We start from the raw sequence: 24095 nt of genomic DNA, 5'->3' as shown, positions 1-24095 counted from the left end.
CTATCTAGGAAGCCGCTTTTGAACAACTCAGTTAGTGTCATATTTACGCTGCAGAGTGAGCTTGATCAAGAAAATTCTCGCTAACTAGCACCAGCACACGTCGTTTGCATGGATCCCAGCGCACTGCGGAATTACTGATAACACCACTATCAGCTTTGAGCATCTCTGCTGAAATACGATCGACCTCGGGAGCCTTGTTGGATTACATGCTTCGGGAAGCTGCTTCAATCTCTTGGAATGATGGAGCTTCGGAGTTGACGCGGGTAATACGTCGCACCCATCGTGACGGCTCATGCCGAGCAGTTGATGGTTGGTCGGGCGTCGAAACTTGAAGAAGTTGTTCGAAGTACTCGAACCAACGTTTCAGATAGTCAGTTGGATTGGTGAGTAACTGACTTGTCGCGTCTTTCAACAACATTCTCGGATTCATCCTTGCTCCAGAAGTTATGAGATATCGTTGTTACAGCTTTCCACCATTCGTCGGCCAGGAAGTCCACCTACGCTCACTTGTCCCGTCTGCAGCAGCATTTTACTGTCTTCTCTAGAGCTTAATATCGTTGACAAGACTCGTACTTGGCTACACTAGTTCTTGCCCGCTCTATCGCAGCCTTTGCTTCTCTACGCTCCTTAATTTTCCGCCAGGTTGTATCTGCAATCCACTCCTTCCGCTGATTGCGCAGCTCACTCAGGTTGTTTTCGCTTGTTTCGATAAAGGGATCCTTGTTGGCCATCCACTGCTCTTCTACGCTGCCACCTTCCGGAATATCCGTTGCCCCAGTTTCAATTTCTTGAATTAAAGATCTCTTCACAGCCAGATCTTCAAGTCGGCGTGTGTTGAATCGCCGTTCGAGTGTCTCCGCCTGCCGCTGAATCCGAGCAATGCGTAATCGGATCTCGCCAATTAGAAGGTGATGGTCAGACGCGATGTGCGTGCTGCGTTTATTCCGGACATCAAACAGGCTCCGTCTCCATTTTCGGCTGATGCAGATGTGATCGATTTCACCGCTTTCACTTATTTCTCTAAGACATAACATGCTCATAGTCCGTGATGTCACTGTAGAAATTCTCCTAGTCTTGTAACTCGGAAAAATCGATCGGCGCATAACATTGGATTATCGTGAGGTTCCTTACCCGTGTTCTAAATCTGGCAATGATTATTCTCTCAATAATTGGTTCCCACCTTGTGAGCGCCACATGTGCCTGGGCGCTAAGCAGGAAACCAACCTCGGTGCCGAAGAGCGTTGCTACCACGAATACCGGAATGTAAAAATACCTGTCCCGAAGGTAGTTTTTTTTTATTCCTTTATTTATTTATTCAGGCACTCTGTGTTACTTAGCCGCTACTGTGCCGAGATCTACTGTGGTATTCTGCTGAGCAGAATCCACACAGAATCTATTTTTAGATGTCCATTACCATTATTGTTGTCGTTGCCAGTTCATCTCATCGTCAGTCTATTGTGTCCATTTGTCCATGTTATGCATCCAATGATCGTTATATTGTTCGGTTGCCATTTTATCCGTGTACGTTGGAGGAATGCCTCCGAGAAGAACAAGTTGTCAGGTGTCATCCGGCAGCCATGACGATAAGGCGAGTCTCCCAATACGCTACCGCATGGGCTGCGCATCCGGCGACTGACGAGGGTTTGATGGAGGGGCTGGGAATCGAACCCATGATCATTCGCTTATTAGGCGATCGAGTAGCCAACTACGCTACGGGACCCTCCTGAAGGTAGTTTGTGTTCTTCAAAGTTTGGCCAACGTACTTCATCCAGTTCCAGAATTCTAAGCTTCATGTGCCGTGCCTCGTTGCCGAGTTGTGCCAGCTGTCCTTTCTGAGCTAACGTTAAAACATGCCGTTATATGAGTTCTCGATCTTTCCTCGTTGGTTTCTCGAACGGTTTGTGCACAGTAGGTTGTTGGCCCAAGGTTCATTATCCAACGGGATGGGGCTGCCATCTTAGATATAGCTTCGGGGGAATAGCTTTTCATATTAAGCTGCTGGATGCCAGAACAGACGCTGCTTGAGCTGCATCTCCTTGGTGAATAGACGCTCGATCAGCCTGGTTAAATTTGTTCAAAATCCCACCCAACACCAGGACTAGGCTAGTGCGCTTTGAGCGGATTGCTTGTGGATTCTTGAAGCTTTTTATAGAAGCTCAACACTTCAACAGAGCCCACTATCAAACTCCACCACATCCTAGGCAAGCCCCCAGATCGGCCCCCCTCACTATATGTACACTATCAGCTAAATACGCAACCCTTAGCTAGCGGCAAATTGTCATCGGAAAACCCGTGGAAGCCTTAGTATTACGAATTGTAAGTTATGACCTGAGCTATGTTTAACGCTCCTTACAAGATGTCGTCTCACCATTTCGTAGTCCTGGCTCGGGTCCACTAGTATAAAGATACGAGAAGCCAATCCTCTTTAGCTCCATAGCGTAGGGAAAGGTGGGTAGACTTGATCCCTGGGGAGACTTGATCATCCCCTGTTTTATCGAGAACTAAAGTAGTTTTGTTCTAGCGTATTTTTTAGTATAGATCCTCTAGACCAATGACCTATATGTGGTGAGTTATTTTTTGGATTGACAATCTTATTTATTCTGCAGGGCGGTTTGTATGTTTTGACCTTCCTAAAGATTTTTTTTTATTGGCCACGCAAAATTTGAACAACTTTTCATAACAATGACCAAAGTCTTTCGTTTTTTCACAGCAACAAGTCATAAATATGCTTATTGATATGTACTGATGAAAATCTCAACATTCCATCAAAATTTTAGGATATTTGGATTTGAAGTTATTGCCTCAATATTGGGACACTTGATCCCCCGTTAGTCACCCATATAAAAATTTGGCGAAAAAATTCAAAAAAATATAAATCTGTTCTTAGGCTTCTAATTTTTTGTAGATTTGATAGATTTGATGAAGGGTTGGCAGGAAAAATGATTTATTGCGTAGATCTCATAGAAAGCGGATCAAGTCTCCCCAAATTTTAAAGTTGCATCTGCTGTCGAATTCAATAACGAAAATCGTTCATGTATACGCACAGCAATTCGATAATTCCGCGTATTTTGAAGGGAAAATATTTGAAAAATCTGAGGGCACATTTCTAATTTTATCAAAGCAAGTTCTTCGAGAGGGATCAATTTCCCCCGAATATTTTAAAAGTCGATTTTTGACAGCACTCCAAGAAATCGATTGTGTATCAATAACAACAATAATTTAAGGACTGTCATACATCAGTAAAGTTAAATACTATATTTCTTAGAGAGTCTGTGTGGAAATCGCGTATGTTTATTTATTTTTGGTTGTGATACATCGGAAATCAGAAAAGGGGATCAAGTCTACCCAGTCTCCCCTAACGTTTTCGCAGACGAAGCGTTTAGAAGGTCGGTGGGAAAACTCTTGAATGACAAATACAGAAACCATGAACAATATCACCGTCTCAAACAGCCACTGCTTCCATCGCAGCCATGTATCCCATCTAGGAAGCCGTTTTTGACCAACTTAGTCAGTGTCATATTTATGCTTCAGAGTGAATAACTTAGCATAGCATATTTTCGAAAAGCATATTTAGAAAAGCATATTTTCGCTAACTAGCGGCAGTACACGTCGTTTGCCTGGATCCCAGCAAACTGCGGAATTTTTGATAACACCACCCTCTACCTCCTTGCTGATTGCAAATACTAAGGCCCCTTGCGGACACAAGAACATATATTATGAAGGTTATCACCTCTTTGTCTAAATTTAAGGACAAACAGGTATTTGACTCTCCCATAATTTTAAAGATTATTCCGCACAATTTGCGCTATCTGTGGGGTCCTGAACATTTCCTAGCTGTGTTGCTGTCCCAAGTACCAGGTGTCTCCAGGGAAGCTTATGGAATATTAACCAACGCCAACAACCGAGATGCCCTCGTGGATGATCCGGGCGCAAGAATGTCCGAACATCATAACTTGACCTGTAAGTCCATCAACAGGTGGTGCGCGGACTTTTGTGGTTCATCCAGGGTTGTAAGTTCCCCAGTGACCACGCCACCCTGTCACTGCAAACCGGGCATAAGTCCTCCGCTCTCTAACCTCAACTATGTAGGTCAGCTGTGTGTTATGCGTGGATACCCTTTTCTGGCTACAACGACTCACCTCCGGATGGCAACGCCTTTTCTGTCGTTCAGATATCCGGATCACCCTGTACATCCAATGTACGTTTGCCGATAAGGCCAACGTTACTCGATCAGGATTACGCACCTTGGAAAGCGATTACCCCTACTGTGAATGATGTACTTCGCTGTGTATACTCGCCCAGCTCTTATTTTCAAATAAATTGAAGTGTTGGCTTGACAAATGGATTGTGAGTGATTCGACTATGCGTCCAATTCGGAAATCTTGGGCTCATTCAGTAGCCGCTAAGTTGCGAAGGCCGACGGAGTTGTCTTCACCTGTCATTAGAGGAGGTTTTTGAAATCTTTACATATACGTATTTCGACCACAACTGTGAGGCCGTCTTCAGCGTTTCGTACTTGACTCGACGGCCTCACAGTTGAGCTCGAAATACGTATCGGTAAAGATTACAAATCGTGGTGGAATTAAATGGAATAATATTGAACTCGTCTTAAAACAGGTTATTTTGTATTGTTTTTTAATCTTGCGTAAGGTTTCTAGGTTGGCCATGAGGGTCGCTGATTGTTCAGTGCTTTCTTAACCCTGGCATGATGTAAGACAAGTGAAGGATTGAAAATACATCAGATGGTAAATTAAGGTAATCTCATCATTAATTCCACTTCCAGATTACTAGATTACATTTAGATTCTATAATAAAAATACTTTAGAACAAATCCTCTTCAAGTGATATTTCAAAATTCATTATAACACAGAGATGAGCTAACTACATTTCGGGACCAATTTGCGATTTGGGCGTAACTTATTTTGTGAACAATTGTTTCATAGATTTCGAAGAATGCAAGTGCATTTCTCCAAAACTAATTCCCTTACCTGATAGAAGAAAGCTCGTTCTGTCCGAAACATATCGTGGTTTTCCCGGGAGATGCTTGTTTTACCAGAAATCTGGATTCAAAAAATAAGGTTCGCTCAAATCGCAAATCAGTCCCGATTTATTATTATTATTTATTTATTCAGACTAAGGCCGAAGTGGCCTGTGCGGTATATAAGAGTCTTCTCCATTCGGCTCGGTCCATGGCTACACGTCGCCAACCACGCAGTCTACGGAGGGTCCGCAAGTCATCTTCCACCTGATCGATCCACCTTGCCCGCTGCGCACCTCGCCTTCTTGTGCCCGTCGGATCGTTGTCGAGAACCATTTTCACCGGGTTACTGTCCGACATTCTGGCTACGTGCCCGGCCCATCGCAGTCGTCCGATTTTCGCGGTGTGAACGATGGATGGTTCTCCCAACAGCTGATGCAACTCGTGGTTCATTCGCCTCCTCCACGTACCGTCCGCCATCTGCACCCCACCATAGATGGTACGCAGCACTTTCCTTTCGAAAACTCCAAGTGCGCGTTGGTCCTCCACGAGCATCGTCCAGGTCTCGTGTCCGTAGAGGACTACCGGTCTAATTAGCGTTTTGTAGATTGTCAGTTTGGTACGGCGGCGAACTCTATTCGATCGGAGCGTCTTGCGGAGTCCAAAGTACGTACGATTTCCAGCCACTATGCGTCTCCGAATTTCTCTGCTGGTGTCATTTTCGGCAGTCACCAGTGAGCCCAAGTACACAAATTCTTCTACCACCTCGATTTCGTCACCACCGATGCAAACTCGCGGTGGGTGGCTCATATTGTCTTCTCTTGAACCTCTTCCTATCATGTACTTCGTCTTCGACGTGTTGATGACTAGTCCGATCCGCTTAGCTTCCCTCTTCAGTCTGATGTAGGCTTCCTCCATCTTCTCAAAGTTACGTGCCATAATATCTATGTCGTCGGCGAAACCAAATAGCTGGACGGACTTATTGAAAATTGTACCACTCGTGTTAATCCCTGCTCTTCGTATTACACCTTCCAAAGCGATGTTGAATAGCAAACACGAAAGACCATCACCTTGCCGTAACCCTCTGCGGGTTTCGAAGGGACTCGAGAATGCCCCTGAAACTCGAACTACGCACATCACCCGATCCATCGTCGCTTTGATCAACCGTGTCAGTTTATCCGGAAAACCGTGTTCGTGCATTAGCTGCCATAGCTGGTCCCGATCGATTGTATCATATGCGGCTTTGAAGTCGATGAATAGATGATGTGTGGGCACGTTGTATTCGCGGCATTTCTGCAGTACTTGGCGAATGGCAAACACCTGGTCCATGGTGGAGCGTTCGCCCATAAAACCCGCCTGGTACTGCCCCACGAACTCCCTTGCAGTTGGTGCTAGTCGACGGCATAAAATTTGGGAGAGTACCTTGTAGGCGGCGTTCAGCAATGTGATTGCGCGGTAGTTGCTACAATCCAGCTTATCGCCCTTTTTGTAGATGGGACACACGACACCTTCCATCCACTCCTGCGGCAAAACTTCCTCCTCCCAAATCTTGGTAATGACCCAGTGCAGCGCTCTAGCCAGTGCCTCACCACCGTGTTTAAATAGCTCTCCTGGTAGTTGGTCAACCCCAGGGGCTTTGTTGTTCTTGAGCCGGCCAATCTCCTCCTGGATTTCCTGGAGATCCGGAGCCGGTAGAATTATGTCCTGCGCGCGTTCTCCCAGGTCCATCACCATACCGCCATCTTCGTCTGCCACATCGCCATTCAGGTGTTCTTCGTAGTGCTGCCGCCACCTTTGGATCACCTCACGCTCGTTCGTAAGAAGGTTCCCGTTTATGTCCTTACACATATCGGGCTGTGGCACGTGGCCCTTACGTGAACGGTTTAACTTCTCATAGAACTTTCGTGTGTTATTAGCGCGGTACAGTTGCTCCGTTTCTTCACGGTCTCGATCTTCCTGCTGGCGCTTTTTCCTCCGGAAAATCGAGTTTTGTCTGTTCCGCGCCTGTTTATGTCGTGCCTCGTTCGCCCTCGTGCGGTGTTGCAGCAATCTCGCCCATGCTGCATTCTTCTCTTCCACTAACTGCTCACATTCGCCGTCATACCAGTCGTTTCTCTGATCCGGGGGCACCGTGCCAAGTGCAGCGGTTGCGGTGCTACCAATGGCGGATCGAATATCTCTCCAGCCATCTTCAAGAGACGCAGCCTAGCTGCTCTTCCGTTGGAAGTGCCACTTCCAGCTGCTGCGCGTATTCTTGGGCTAGTCTACCGTCTTGTAGCCGCCCAATGTTAAGCCGCGGCGTCCGACTTCGACGCGTGTTGTACACCGTCGAGAGTTTTGAGCGCAGGCATACTGCAACGAGGTAGTGGTCGGATTCAATATTCGCACTGCGGTAAGTGCGGACGTTCGTGATGTCGGAGAAGAATTTACCGTCGATTAGAACGTGGTCGATTTGGTTTTCCGTTTCTTGGTTAGGTGATCTCCATGTGGCCTTGTGGATATTTTGCGGGGAAAGAAGGTGCTTCGGACTACCATTCCGCGGGAGGCTGCGAAGTTTATGCATCGTTGGCCGTTGTCATTCGATACGGTGTGCAGACTATCCGGTCCGATGACCGGTCTATACATTTCCTCCCTTCCTACCTGTGCGTTCATGTCACCGATGACGATTTTAACGTCCCGCAGTGGGCATCCATCGTATGTCTGCTCCAGCTGTGCGTAGAACGCTTCTTTCTCGTCGTCGGGTCTCCCTTCGTGTGGGCAGTGCACGTTGATGATGCTATAGTTGAAGAAACGGCCTTTAATCCTCAGCTTGCACATCCTTGCGTTGATTGGCTGCCACCCAATCACGCGTTGGCGCATCTTACCCAGCACTATGAAGCCGGTTCCCAGCTCGTTGGTGGTGCCACAGCTTTGGTAGAAGGTAGCCGCTCGATGCCCGCTTTTCCACACTTTCTGTCCAGTCCAGCAAATCTCCTGCAGCGCCACGACGTCGAAGTTGCGGGGATGTAATTCATCGTAGATCATCCTGTCGCAACCTGCGAAACCTAGCGACTTGCAATTCCATATTCCAAGCTTCCAATCGTGATCCTGTATTCGTCGCCTAGGTCTTTGCCGATTATATCGAGTCGCATTATCTCTTATATTGTTCGTAATGATTGGTTTTCTAGGCGGCTTATTGGGCCTGCGCAAACCTCCTGTCTCGTCGGAGGGCCGTCGTGTCAGGGCTGTTTAGCGTCCCACCTAACACCAGGACTTGGGCTTGTGCGCTTTGAGCGGCACACGGTCGCTTTGGTGGAGCCTACTTGCGGATACATGCAGCTTTTTATAGAGGTTTAACAGGGCCCACTGTCAAACCCCACCACATCCTAGGCAAGCCCCACAACTCGCAGATGGCCTGGGGAGGGATCGTCAAGCCCTTGGACATAGTCCCTGCTGCCCGAGTCCCGATTTATATTATTATTAAATTACCTGGCAAGTTTTACAGTTTGTGATTTTTAAATTGTACTTCCCTCTTGTTTCTTATGCAAATATCGATCGCCATCCAGTCTTCTCATTGTTTACATTCTTATCACTATCTCACCGAGAGTGACTTTGTTTAATATACCAACTTAAGTGTTGATGATTAGCCAAGCTCAAGCATTCCTAGTGATTTATCAGTGCCATTTGAGCTATAATCATCTCACAATGTTTTCTTAAACAGCATCAGCCGCGAGTATTCTCCAGCAGCAATAACACTCCAAAGTGACAATAAAATAGAGCCTCATCCTTCACACAGGATCAACCGAAAATCCCCATCGTATCGGTCCTGTTTCCGTCTGGCAAACCCAGACACCGAACCGCGCTCCATGGCGCCACATTTCCTAGCAAGCAAACCCATTCAGACTGCTATCGTTTGTTATTCGGTAACCAAAAGCAGCAAACACAACCAGAACCGTGCTTTGTGCGGGCTAAAGCTCATACGGCCACCTCCACCGCCGGTCCGAAGCGCGAAAACAACCATTAATAGGGATGGGGACCATATGGACTTGTTACAACTAGAACTAGCAGGTTATCAATCGATTATTGATTTTCCTCGGACTAAAACAGTCAATCATCATCATCATTTGCCTGCTTATCATTAGTAACATCGTCGTTATCATTATCGTCATTCTCAATTGTGCATTCAAAGAGCAACATTTGAAAAATCTAGAATGCCAACATATGAGCAATCTAATTTGAATTTAAATGTTATGTCCTTCCATAGTGTTGTTCACCTTATAAAGCGTATTTTTGAAGTGTGCAAGTTCTGTTCATGAAGCCTATTTTGAATGTTGGTCTTCATATGTGAATCGAAACACCCGCACAATCTGTATGTATTGAACAATGCACACTTCAAAAAAACAAGTAGGTATCGGTTTGATGTTTGTTCTTTCGTATTGTGAATTTTGTTCCCGTTCGCTTGCATACTCCTTCTCTGTTTAGGACAACCATTAGAACCATTCTCTCTACCAACATGACTCATATAGATAGCAACCATAAACTTTATTCAATAGTAAACGTGTGCCCGTGTTGATGCATGCTAATGGATGGCACCTTCACTTTATGCAATTTGAATTGCGAGTTCCGTTTGGTGGGCCTTCAGCTCTTCGCGAACGTTTGCCGATGACAGGTCAGGGGTGCTGTGGTGAATTCTCAGTGGGGGAAAATTTCCCACGAGCGTTATTGATGGGGGATTTATCATGTTTTGCTTCATTGCCATTTTTCACGTGATTGTTCAATCATGAGCCATCAATGTGATAAAGCTGTCCTACGGGGCAGCATATGTTCGGAACTGTTTTTCGGTTCAGTAGTTGTGATTTTTTTTTAATAAATTGGTAAATTAAGAGCTTGTTTAAATACTGACTGCAAGCTTGTCGAAGTACAAATTACCTAAGAGTATATGATATTGGATATATAAATCAGTATCAAGGGTTATTAATTTGTCGTGCGTCCCTTGATTCAAGCTTAATGCTTATACCATTTAGTGCCTATTATTAACTGGTATGTTTATTTGGCAAACATCATGTAGTTGGAATGTTAATATTCTTTCCTTTGATTGAATTGAAAACGAAGAGTTTTCATTCAACAAAAATGCAGTCAAAATGCAACGGATAGTAAATATGGAAAATAATTCGATCAAATAGATTTGAGTTTAAATAAAAAGTACGAGGAAGGTAAAAATCTTGACAGTTAATACTAGCCTAATATAAAGATATCTTCCGAGAGAAAACCTGACTACGGCTCAATCACAGTCGAACTGAATCCCATTTGGAATTCGAACATAATCTAAGTTGGGATTCAAACTGAATCCCAGTCGGAATTCAAACTGAATTTTAGTCGGGGATCGAACTGAATCTCAATCGGGATTGAAACTAAATCCCAGTCATGATTTGAACTGAATCTCGGGTGGAATTCGAGCTGAATTCCAGTCGAGATTCGAACTGAATTCTAGTTGGGATTCGAACTGAATCCCAGTCGGGATTCAAACTGAAACCCAGTCGGGATTCAATCTGAATCCCAGTCAGGATTCAAACTGAATCACATTCGGGATTCAAACTGAATCCCAGTCGGGATTCAAACTGAAACCCAGTCGGGATTCAAACTGAATCCCAGTCGGGATTCAAACTGAATCCCAGTCGGCATTCAAACTGAATCCCAGTCGGGATTCGAACAGAATCACAGTCAGGATTTGAACTGAATTCCAATCTGGATTCAAACTGAATCCCAGTCGGGATTCGAAATGGATTCCAGTCGGGATTCGAAATGGATTCCAGTCGGGATTCGAACTAAATCCCAGTCGGGATTAGAATTGAATCCCAGTCCGGATTCGAACTGAATCCCAGTTGGGATTCAATCTGAATCCCAGTCAGGATTCAAACTGAATTCCATTCGGGATTCAAACTGAATCCCATTTGAAATTCGAACTGAATCCCTTTCGGAATTCAAACTGAATCCTAATCGGGATTCGAACAGAATCACAGTCAGGATTCGAACTGAATCCCAGTCAGGATTCGAACTGAATCCCAGTCGGGATTCGAACTAAATCCCAGTCAGGATTCGAACTGAATCCCAGTCGGGATTCGAACAGAATCACAGTCAGGATTCGAACTGAATCCTAATCTGGATTCAAACTGAAAGTCGGGATTCGAACTAAATCCCAGTCAGGATTCGAACTGAATCCCAGTCGGGATTCGAACAGAATCCCAGTCCGGATTCGAGCTGAATCCTAGTTGGGATTCAATCTGAATCCCAGTTGGGACTCAATCCGAATCCCAGTTGGGACTCAATCTGAATCCCAATCAGGATTCAAACTGAATCCCATTCGGGATTCAAACTGAATCCCATTCGAAATTCGAACTGATTCCCATTCGGGATTCGAACTGAATCCCAATCGGGATTCGAACTGAATCCCAGTCGGGATTCGAACAGAATCCCAGTCGGGATTCGAACAGAAACCCAGTCGGGGTTCAAACTGAATCCCAGTCGGGATCCGGACTGAATCCCAGTAGGGATTTGAACTGAATCCCAGTCGGGATTCGAACAAAATCACAGTCTGGATTCGAACAGAATCCCAGTCAGGATTCGAACAGAAACCTATTCGGGATTCGAACTGAATCTTAATCGGGTTTCGAACAGAATCCCAATCGGGATTCGAAATGGATTCCAGTCGGGATTCGACCTAAATCCCAGTCGGGATTAGAATTGAATCCCAGTCCGGATTCGAACTGAATCCCAGTCGTGATTAAAATTGAACGCCAGTCGGGATTCAAACTGAATCCCAGTCGGGATATGAACTGAATCCAAGTCGGGATTTGAACTGAATCCCAGTCGGGATTCGAACTGTATTCCAGTCGGGATTCGAACTGTATTCCATCCAGAATTTGAACTGAATCCCAGTCGGGATTCGAACTGAGTCCCAGTCGTGATACGAACTGAATTCAAGTCGGGATTCAAACTGAATTCCAGTCGGGATTCGAACTGAATTCCAGTCAAGATTAGAAATGAATTCTAGTCGAGATTCAAACTGAATTCCAGTCGGGATTCGAACTGAATTCCAGCCGGGATTCGAATTGAATTCCAGTAGGGATTCGAACTGAATCACAGTCGTGACTCGAACAGAATCACAGTCAGGATTCGAACTGAATCCCAGTCGGGATTCGAACTGAATCACAGTCGTGACTCGAACAGAATCACAGTCAGGATTCGAACTGAATCCCAATCTGGATTCAAACTGAACCCCAGTCGATTAGAATTGAATCCCAGAATTGAATCCCAGTCCGGATTCGAACTGAATCCCAGTCGGGATTCAAACTGAATCCCAGTCGGGATATGAACTGAATCCAAGTCGGGATTTGAACTGAATCCCAGTCGTTATTCGAACTGAATCCCAGTCGGTATTCAAACTGAATCCCAGTCGGGAAACGAACTGAATCCCAGTCGGGATTCGAACTGAATTCAAGTCGGGATTCAAACTGAATTCCAGTCGGGAATCGAACTGAATTCCAGTCAAGATTAGAAATGAATTCTAGTCGAGATTCAAACTGAATTCCAGTCGGGATTCGAACTGAATTCCAGCCGGGATTCGAATTGAATTCCAGTTGGGATTCGAAGTGAATCCCAGTCGGGATTCGAACTGCATTCCAGCCAGGATTAAAACTGAATCCTAGTCGGGATTCGAACTGAACTCCAGTCAAGATTAGAAATAAATTCTAGTCGAGATTCAAACTGAATTCCAGCCGGGATTCAAACTGAATTTCAGCCGGGATTGGAACTGAATTCCAGCCGGGATTCGAATTGAATCCCAGTCGGGATTCGAACTGAATCCCAGTCGGGATTCGAACTGAATCCCAGTCGGGATTCGAACTGAATCCCAGTCGGGATTCGAACTGAATCCCAGTCGGGATTCGAACTGAATCCCAGTCGGGATTCGAACTGAATCCCAGTCGGGATTCGAACTGAATCCCAGTCGGGATTCAAACTGAATCCCAGTCGGGATTCGAACTGAATCCGATTTGGGATTCGAACTGAATCCCAATCGGGATTCAAAATGAATTCCAGTCGGGATTCGAACTGAATTCCAGTCGGGATTCGAACTGAATTCCAGTCGGGATTCAAACTGAATCCCAGTCGAGATTCGAACTGAATTCTAGTCGAGATTCAAACTGAATTCCAGTCGGGATTTGAACTGAATTTCAGCCAAGGTTCTAACTGAATCCCAGTCGGGATTCGAACTGAATCCGATTTGGGATTCGAACTGAATCTCAGTCGGGATTCGAGCTGAATTCCAGTCGGGATTCGAATTGAATTTCCGCCGGAATTCGAAATGAATCCAAGTCGGGATTCGAACTGAACCCCAGTCGGGATTCGAACTGAATCTCAATCAGCATTCGAACTGAATCCCAATCAGAATCTGAACTGAATCCCAGCCGGGATTCGAACAGAATCCCAGTCAGGATTCGTACTTACTTTCAGTCGGGATTCGAACTGAATCCCAGTTTGGATTTGAACTGAATATCAGTCGGAACGCAATTTGATTCTCAGTCAGGATTCGAACTGACTTCTAGTCGAGATTCAGACTAGATTCCAGACGGGATTTGAATTGAAATCCAGTCGGGATGCAAACTGAATCCCAGTCGGGATTCAAACTGAATCCCAGACGGGATTCAAACTGAATCCCAGACGGGATTCAAACTGAATCCCAGACGGGATTCAAACTGAATCCCAGTCATGATAGAGAACTGATTCGGGAGGCTATACCCCATGATATTTTTTTAAGCTCCAGACGTTGGTTCTGATGATGCATTTCAATTTGTTTCACACAGCTGTGCGGTCTCCAACACAAAATGAGCCAGTGCAAAGAAAGAGTCATCACTTTCCAGTGGGGGCTACCTATCCGTTTCTGTTTTCACGCATTTGTATACAAGTTTGATAAATTTGTTATCATTATCAGTTTTTGCTGTTCTTTTATCGCTGTTTGTTATCTAATAAGAGCGATTTTGGCAAACCCTGAAAGCGAAGCGTTTTATCATGGCGTCTCGGTGGAAGCTGCATTTCTTTTTCTGTTTATTGCGTACTTGCATACAAGTACGATATACTTGGTTTCATGGCTTGTAATGATTCGAAGAGGGTTTTGCCACTCTTGTATCGTTGTTTGTTTTCTTTTGAGAGTGATTCCTGCAAACCCTGGATTCGACTGAATCTTTGTCAGGATAGGACTGAATCTGTTTTCTAGTCGGGGTACAACAGAATTTCTATTTCAAACATGATTCCCTTGAAAAGAGAAGACATTTTTCTACCTGTCATAAGACGGGTTTAGTTCTATTTTATTTAAATCCACCACGTTGTAATCTTTACAGATAAGTATTTCGACCTCGACTAGAATAAAAAAACAACTAGATACTGAAGACGACATTGCAGTTGAGCTCGAAAGACGTATCTGTTAAGATTACAACGTGGTGGAATTAAATAGAATAGGGGAACTGTACCGGTTTTGCCCATGTTCCTAATTTGGCCAATTTTGCCAATAACTCCAAAAATAAAGCAATTTGCAAGGGTTTTATTGGTTCCAACAAGAGCTATATCCCTCACGCTTCAACGCTGCTTTTAACTGATCGATTATTTTGGAAAAATATGTATTTTTCAGGGTTGGCAAAATTAGGCACTAAGCTGGCCAAAACCGGTGCACTTCCCCTAGTGCCAAACTTCTCGTCTTGTGACAGGTTAAGACAATCCACTAAAAGAGCTTAATAATTTTACATTTTCTATCTTAATAAAGATTAATCGTAACCAATTTTCTTTAACTAGTTTTCAGTTTTTGTTACAAGTATAAAGTGAAAAATTTAAACGAGCTAATTTCATTTAAATCATTATTGTTCCTTTAGGCATGAAAGCTTCCATACCACCCTACTATTTCGATGACATGCATTCGCTTTGAGTCTACATGAAAACCCGTATCCTTGTTCACACAATTCGTATCCTCGCCCGTCGTCAGTGAGCAAGAAGTTTTCTCACGCTCACCAGCCAACTTTTCCGCATGGCTTCTATGTTTGTGTTGCGGTGTGAGTGAGCGAATGAGAAAATTCTGCTCCTGCACGGCCCCATCACACGAACTGTCATTCCAGCGTAGATAGATTTTTCCTCATCACTCGGGAGGTATCCTTTCATTAGGTCGGCACTTCTGCAAAGCCTTGTGTAATCGTTACACAACCTCGGAGGTTCAAGTATTCGGTCTCGGTGTGGCCCCTTTTGCTGTAGAAAAACGGTGCTCCTTGTTCAGGAAAAGTGTGATTAGATAGTGAAGTGATTGAAGTGCCATCGCTGCTAATCAAAACGGCAAGCTACCAACTCGGACCAGAGTGATTAGAACCGAACCAATTCCGTGCTTCTAGATCCCAAGGTAAATATCTCCGTATCAGTAGGTTTGCAAAAGTTTTTGAGCTGCCCGTGTGCCATTTTTACTTCTGCCGTGTCTATCGAGCCTATTGTGGGCCATGTGCTAGATTGGAAAACAGATTTCCAACTCCTTTGTAAGGGGAGGACTCGTTTCACGATTGAAAATGGTGTAGTGTTGTGTAATTTTGCTATGAGCTTTTATGCAGAGTTATTTCGCTTTGTACAGTTTCCGCACCCCTCCGAGCTGCTATAGAAGCATTTAATCAAATTTTCCGCACTCCAGTTTGAAAGTAGGGCAAAATTTGATTCGCGTTCTGTAGCTTTTTTAATTTAGGTTTCGATTTTTCGAGCTCTCGTTTGGGAAAAAACAAGTCACGATGGTTTTCAAGCGGGGAGGCATTCACGCGTTACATAAGAACAGTCGCAGTCGGTTGGCTCGTCGCATACACATTCCATTGCGCCTGCAGAACCACCCGCACCACACATGCCAAAAAAGGGCTTGAAGTTGACCCCTTCCCCTTGTCTGCTGTTGCATCGATGAAGGTGCTTTCCTGAAAGGAAGGTTAAATATGCCTCTTTTTGAGGATGTTTAGGGTGTTTCAAAAAATTGGTGACGGTCAAGTTATGATGCATAAAATTAATGTTTGAATGTTATATCAGGAAAATAAATAATATATAAGAAAAATCGATATTTTGGATATCCGACTCCTACGAGAGCTGCGAACGTGAAAATGTTGTCTATGAGAGATTCCAGATAATCAACTCTCCATGCTCGGTAATGGTTGCTTAAACGAGACTTTCTGTGAAAAACTACTATGAACAATTGACGTTTAACTACAGCCGCAAGACGGCATTACAAAGTTTAACTTACCCCAAAGGTATGTTTCAAACCTATACCAGCTGCTCACAAATCATTAATCAATATTCTAGAGCCAAAATTAGACAACCCAATACTTGTAGTGTATGCATTCTTTGTTACAGAATGGACAAATTTATCGCCTTAACAGTTCCATCATTTCCTTTGCGAAACACCCTAATCAATAACATTCATTGAGAAAAACTTGTCATTCACCAATACCACCAAACGCTAAAAGGAAAATGTAGAAAGGATACCAACTTTTGACAGCTTCGAACGGTTGCCTCTGCAGCATAAAACTGTTCGTCCCTTCATATGCGCGTGTTTTCGCTGTAGCTTGTCAGCTCGGGGGAAAACGTGACTTGAACGTTCGATGTGTTTTGATGTGCTTCACGTGCAACGGGTGGAATCCTTTCTCTCGGCGAAAGAGTTGCTTCAACCAGGCTGGGAGAAAAGTGGGCTGCTACCGGAACGCACGAGTGAATTGACCAAATGGAAAACGAAAACTAGTTGATTTAATTTGTCAAACTTTTCTGTTAGTGGGAATATAAAATAAGATGATGGTTTTTATGATTGTTATTTTGTTCCTAAGAAAAAAAATCCAACGTTGAAATGTTGGTTGCATAACACTTTTCCTATTTCTTTGTTCCAATTCTACTTTGTTTAGATTACATATGGGGACACGGCAGGTATTTCTGTCCATCGTCATAAGGGCTAAAACCAACGAAAGCAACGTACATTTGCTAGAACTCCACTATAGCAGAACGTTTCTCCTGAGCTTACGATTTGGTACGCATGAGTTTTACAAAAAAGCGTCTCTTTTATTGGTTTTCGTGACTATGACGAACAGACGAAAATACATGCCGAGTCCCTACCTATCAACAACTCAACCCTAAATGGAAGATTCATTTACAATCCTGCATTAGTTCAACGCATGGTCTTTATCTATCAGCGACGAGCGCAGGCATTGTTACTATTAAGCTCATCGTAAATAAATCTTCTTACACGAGAAAACAGGAACTGTTCATGAGTTGGTGTATACTTTGAATCTATGTTCAACAAGGAATTAATAAGAAAATTATTGAGCTCTTTTAGTTGACTGTTAAAGAGTATCGCCCTCGACCACAAGCATCTCTTCATCCATATATCCGCTGATTCTGCACCTATACTACGCCAAACACGGTATTCCACGGTTGCGGTCCTAGAATCGACCTCAGACAAATATAGTGAAAGAAAAAACAGGGAAAAATGTATAAAACATAGTTTCCCAAACTGGTGTGTGGCGACCCCCCAGCCTGTGTAAATCTTTGGGAAGCTATGGTATGAAAAGTAAAGAATTTTTTCAAGCATCGGTTTGGCATGATTTTTGAAGTTGTTACTGATTTAGAACGATTCACTACTATGTTAGTTATATTTGAAATCTATTCTTTTTCATCGATTTCCGCATTGCGTTTCCAAAAGTTTCAGAATTATAAGGCTCGCACCGGTTTCTGTCGTTTCCAATGGTCTGGGAAGTATCCTTCATCCTGGCACCGTTGAACTTGGAGGCTGCTCCTGAACATATTTGCATCAGCAAGAATGGCGTTTGAATGTGAAGAATGGCGTGTTTAAGGACCAGGTTTGGAATTCCATCCGGGACTGGTGCCTTATTGAACTTATGTTGTCTTGTGGCTACGATAAGTTCCTCTATAACAACGGTTCCTCTACGGTACAACGTCGACTGACTCGCACGGTGTAGCGAGCCAGTTCGATTATTCATGTTTCGAAAACAACCCTTTAACTATTCTGGCTAACATCTCCAGGGATCTCTCAGGAGGCGTGCTGTTGATCCTAGCCATCGCTAATCTGTATGCATCCCCCATCGTTTGCCATCCTGTTCAAAGCGGGCTCTCTTATTATATTTTTCTCGTAGTTCAGCGCTCTTCTCGCTGTCTGTCTCGCACGTCACAACCTTTCTTTAGCACTAATAGAGGCTCTACAAAGATCTCCGATCGTGTTCACCAACCAGCACACTGCACTTTGGTCCAGGATACAGATTTACGCAAAAAGATGCATTTTACGCCGAAACTATTGGCATGTTATGTTCTTCAAAGAATATTGACATGTTATGTTCTACAAAGTTGTAGCGCAGCTTATTCCAATCAATTTTGCTAAAAAAAAACTTTTTCTGTAGCTCTTAAGCTCTGTAGCTGATTAAGAGCAATTTTACCTAATTAGATTAGGGTGTACCTCAAAAAACAGTATTATTGATCTACTTTTTTTGTTTTAGATTTCTCGAAAAAGTCGTCTTCAGGTGACTTTTAGAACTCAAAAATATGCAACTTTTGATGGGTAAATATGCTCAATACCTTTTTCCGATCATAAGTTATAATCGTTTTTCTGCCAAAATTATTTTTTTTTCATAAGATGATATCTTCTGTTAGGGGATACCAAAAAAATATGTTTATACGGCATTTGAAAGAGAAATTCATATTCTTTATTATGTCAAAAAAATCGTGGGTATGTTATTTTTTTATCTCATGTTTTACCAATTTTACTAAAACAATGTTTTTTTTTAAATAAATAGATATAACTCGTCAACGGAAGCAAATACAGACGATATTCTTATAGCAAAACACCCCCAAAAGTGTTCACTTCTTATAAGTCTTATCATTATCACCGTATTGCAAGATTAACGAGAAAAAATACATTTTCGGCCTAAAGTTAAGAAAAAAATCGAGGTACACCCTAATCCAATTAGGTAGAATTTCTCTCAACCAGCCAACTTGAAAGCTACAGAAAAAGTTTTTTAGCTGATTGGAATAAGCTGCTCTCTAACTTTGTAGAATATAACACGTCAATATTCCGAGAAATAATAAAAAATCTATTTTTTTAATGATAGGCCACCCTATTTTTTTGTAGCACCATAATGATGGCCTCACTATTTCGAACAATTTTGTAGAACAACAGTTTTATCTAAAAAATACAGTTTTGGCGTAAAATGCATCTTTCCGCGTAAGTCTGTATCCTGGACCATAGTGCACTGGTTGTCGATTGCCAGGAGGTTTGGTCCTCCTAAGTATCGTCACGTCACACTCGCAGGCTTGTCAAAACTCTTCATACTCGCTAGAGTCAAATAAAATCATCACCAGTGAAATGCTGCTTTCGCATCCTCACGATTGAGTGGAAACGTAAAAAATCAGAGTTACAAAAAAAACAGAGTCAGGAAAAGCAAAATAAAAACACATGTGAGTGAAGCGTCGGGCGAAAGAGCGCTCATTGAGCCTCCGGAGCGACGCTTTCAGTACCTCGCCTCGGCTTACTCTTTACCACTTAGTCCCATAGTCCGACTTTCAATTCGTAGTAACTCCTCTAACAGCTCTTAATTAAACTGCGATGTGCACCATCCTGGATTGGCTAAGCCGACCAACCTTGGGGTTCTGTTGGTGGTATACCCATTACCCAACCATAAAACGACCATGCTGATAGTCACTGGAAGTATGCCCCTCATGAACCCTCCGTTCAGGCTCCATCGTTCATCCCTCGCTTCAGAAGGTCACTTCGATACATGAATTACCCTTCGGTCTTCTGAACGTTGGCACTTGGCCACTTGGCAAGACCACGTTCAATACCGCTAGAGAATCTCGCAGAATATGACCTTTAGCGTTGGTGAACCGGTTCCCAGTCTACTGCCCATGCATTGAAGCCACCTGCTACAACTAACGGTTTTAAACCGGTTAGTTTCGTTGCAAAAATATCAACTACCCTAGCATACTGCAGCTACAAAAGTAAACTCCGTTTACTTTTGCTGTGAAAAAAAAACCTCTTGGTTGCAGGGTACCCGATACCTGACTGTTGTACTTGAGCTGACTCGCAGTGGTTTAAGTTCAACTGTGCTACCGGCATGTCTGAGTGCCTTATCCAGTACATTTTTGGCCTCATCCAGAGGTACTTAGAATGAGGCAACCTGCATTCCCGCATAGCTTTTGCGTAACCGAATCATAGGTCTGCGGACTCGGTTATCTTATCCAGGCCTTTGCACTGGATGATCGAGACTGGACATTAGAAATCTTACTTGAACCCCATCTCCCAAAACTTCCTCGGTATTTTTTTTTTATTCTCAGAACTCTTCTGAGCAGCTTCAAGGCAAGAATCATCCCGCTTTTCCGCGTTCGACGGATGCAGTTGATATCCCCTTCATGGCCAGAGAGCTTATCATTTCATCTCATAGCCTCCAAGACGTCAGCGTAGTTTTTATTGTTACACATGACAATAATCACCTCACTTCTATCTTTTCGCTTGCCGCTGCCATTGGAAGAAGGACATTTTTTCTCACGGGTTCTACCCTTTTTAGACTTGGCATGCTCCGCTCTATTTGCTGCACACCTTGCGGCTTGCTCACCACTTCGCTTCACCTTTTTAGAATTCACGACCTCCACCCGTGGTAGGCCTTCCTTCCGGCGATCTCCAGTTGCCCTCCTTGGTGGTGGCACTGTTTTTCGTTGTTCTTCAGGGCCACCAGTCTGCTCGAACCTCTTCCGGCGATTTTCAATGTCCCTCCTTTTCGGAGGTACTGACTTCTTGTTAGCTACATTCAGGTCCGCCATTTGCGTGACCTTACTAAGCTTCGTAATTGCACCGCTAATGGCCATGCGTTTTTGAAGTTCCGCAGTGTGGCTCTCCGCTTACCGCTTTTCCTCTGTAAGAAGACGAATCTTCAATTCACCGCCCGGCTTACTGTTAATTCATTTTGTTCAGTAAGGAAGTGGATCAGAGGATCAGTGCGGCCTGTTTCAGATCCAAACTTTATGTTACGCGGTTACTTACTTGATACTTGATACTTGATGGGCTACAGCTCTTCGATGAACCTACGCCGAATGGAGTATCCTTCTCCACTGGACTCGATCCTGGGCCAATCGCTTCCAGTCGCCCTGTACATTGAGCGCCCTCAGGTCCTCTTCAACTGCAAAAAGCCATGGTGTACGCGGCCTTCCACGAAGCCTGCGGCCTCTTCCTCCTCTACTAAATATTATCTTCGCTTGACGTTCTTCCGGCATACGAACAACGTGACCAGCCCACCGTAGTCTGCCGTGTTGTATAAGCTTAATAATATCCAGCTCTTTATACACCTGGTACAATTCGTGATTCATGCGACGCCGCCAGATACCGTTCTCCTGTTTACCGCCGAGTATTGTCCGCAGCACCTTACGCTCAAACACTCCGAGAGCTCTCCGATCAGCCTCCTTTAACGTCCATGTCTCATGGCCGTATAAAGCCACCGGAAGAATCAGAGTAGTATACAGCGCGAGTTTTGTTTTCGTTTGCAAACTACGGGACTTAAGCTGGTTACGAAGTCCGTAATAAGCCCTATTTGCAGCTGCAATACGCCTTTTCACCTCGCGGGTAACATCATTATCGCACGTCACTAATGTTCCAAGATACACAAATTCTTCTACCACTTCAAATTTTTCACCATCCAGCACTATTTCGCTACCACCACCACTAATGAACCCACGTTGATTGCCAGCGACCATGTACTTCGTTTTGCTGGTATTGATCGTGAGTCCAATCCTCGCTGTCTCAGGCGCAAAAGCCTCTTCCACGGCACGGCGATCAATTCCGATAATATCGATATCGTCCGCAAATCCCAGGAGCATATGCGATTTTGTGATAATGGTACCGCTTCTTTGCACACCAGCTCTCCTAATCGCTCCCTCGAGCGCTATATTGAACAGTAGGTTCGAGAGTGCATCACCCTGCTTTAATCCATCTAAGGTAACAAATGACGTCGATATTTCATCCGCAACCCTTACACTTGATTTCGATCCGTCCAACGTTATACGAATCAGCCGTATCAGTTTCGCCGGAAAACCATGTTCAAGCATAATTTGCCATAATTCATTCCGTTTCACTGAATCGTACGCCGCCTTGAAATCAATAAACAGATGATGTGTCTGCAAGTTGTACTCCCGGAATTTATCAAGGATTTGTCTCAGGGTAAATATTTGATCCGTCGTTGATCGGCCCTCACGAAAACCTGCTTGGTATTCGCCGACGAAGGACTCTTCAAGCGGTCTCAATCTGTTGAACAGAATACGGGACATAATTTTGTACGCCGAATTAAGGAGGGTTATTCCTCGGTAATTGGCGCACTCCAGTCTGTGCCCTTTCTTAAAGAGAGGGCAAATGAGGCCGTCCAACCAGCTAGCAGGCATTTCCTCGTCTTCCCATATTTTCGACATAATATGGTGCAGAACTTCATAAAGCTGCTCACTGCCATGTTTCAGAAGTTCAGCCGGAGCTGGTCCTTCCCGCAGCCTTATTGTTTTTCAGCTCTTTAACAGCTTTTTCAACCTCATCTAGTGTAGGTGACTCCACAGCTTGTCCATCGTCGCTAATATTTATTCTGTTCACCGATGCACCGCCACTTCCTCCATTCAACAAAGTCTCGAAGTGTTGCTTCCACCTGGCAGCCACTTCAGTTTTATCTGTCAGCAAATTCCCTTGTTGGTCGTTGCACATGACGGGAGAAGGCGCTGTCTTTCTCCGCACGCCATTGACAGACTCATAAAACCTCCGCATATCGTTCTGCTCCATTTTTTCCTGCGCCTCACTAATCACTTGTTCTTCGTACTCTTTTTTCTTCCTGCGGTGGGTTCGTTTTTCGGCTGCTCTTGCTTCCTTGTACCGATCTCTATTCGATCGGGTACCTGACACCAACATCCGGCTTCTGGCAACGTTCTTCTCGTCTGTCACTCTCTGTCACTCTCTGACACTCCACATCGAACCAACCCGTCCTGGGTCGCCTCTGTGCAGTGCCTACCACTTCTCGTGCTGTTGTGCTCACCGCTCCATGGATCGACTCCCATAGATCGTTGATGTTGTCGCTAACGTTGATTGCACTTATCCGTTCGTCGAGCTTCTGGCGGTACTCAGCCGATACTCCTTCCGCCGACAATCGCTGGATATTGTAACGCATCGTTCGCTGTGATCTTTCGTTCGATACAGTTGACAACCGTGATCGAATTTTACTGACAACGAGATAGTGATCATAGTCAATGTTCGGACCTCTGAATGTCCGCACATCGATAACATCCGAGAAATGGCGCCCATCCACCAGAACATGGTCTATCGGGTTGCAAGTTTCACCATTTGGGTGTCTCCAGGTGTGCTTTCGGATGTTCTTTCGTGCAAAGTAGGTGCTACTGATGGCCATCCCTCTGGCAGCAGCAAAATTTACTAGCCGTAGGCCGTTGTAATTGGTGGCGGAGTGAAGGCTCTCCCTACCGATTATGGGACGGAAAAAGTCCTCTCTACCGACCTGAGCGTTAGCGTCTCCGATAACAATTTTCACGTCATGCTTTGGGCACTCTCCATAGGCTTTATCAAGACATTCATAAAACGTGTCCTTCACGTCGTCGGTTACGGTTACGTGGTTATCCAGAAAAAATATAATTATGTTCGAATCGTCGGTAACCACCTCTATTTTCTGGTTTCTTGGTTAGAGCAGGGTCATCCATTTTTACTTCATCCTCCTCTGACCCACCATGGCCTTCATCTTCGCCTACCCCGTCGACCTTTGGGGTGACCTATTAGGGCCACTTCGTCTGGCGAAAAGGCTCCCTTTATCGCCAGACGCAGCTCCACCATCAACTTATTTAGATTTATTCGAAAGGATCGTTGCAAGGGTCGACACATGCGTTTTCAAAGCCAGATCAGCGCTAGTCAGGAAAGAGCATCTGAGTCTACTCCTACTCAGTTGGCAAACTAAATTATAAGATTGTACCACGTGGTACAAGGTCCGCCACGGTTTTACCTGACGGAAGACAGCCTGGCCATTAGCCCATCCTCCGTGTAGGCAGAATCAGTGCC

General features: G+C 44.4%; 2 protein-coding genes across 7 annotated transcripts in view; one reads left to right on the top strand and one right to left on the bottom strand.

The window, feature by feature from the left end:
* The window catches only part of LOC134213155 (protein NDRG3), a 169273-nt gene that overhangs the window by 4913 nt on the left and 140265 nt on the right, over positions 1-24095 (top strand). The gene's annotated exons all lie outside the window — the stretch shown is intronic.
* Positions 549-1034, bottom strand: LOC134210177 (uncharacterized). Its single transcript, XM_062686205.1, has one exon. It carries the CDS (start codon positions 1032-1034, stop codon positions 549-551), a length of 486 nt encoding a protein of 161 aa, XP_062542189.1.

This window comes from Armigeres subalbatus, chromosome 2, assembly GCF_024139115.2.
Source record: "Armigeres subalbatus isolate Guangzhou_Male chromosome 2, GZ_Asu_2, whole genome shotgun sequence".
NCBI lineage: Eukaryota > Metazoa > Arthropoda > Insecta > Diptera > Culicidae > Armigeres > Armigeres subalbatus.
This window is presented reverse-complemented; position numbering and strand designations above follow the sequence as displayed.

What these genes read in the sequence shown, in the direction of transcription:
- LOC134210177 (XM_062686205.1), bottom strand. Translation starts at nt 1,034, where the DNA reads ATGTTATGTCTTAGAGAAATAAGTGAAAGCGGTGAAATCGATCACATC.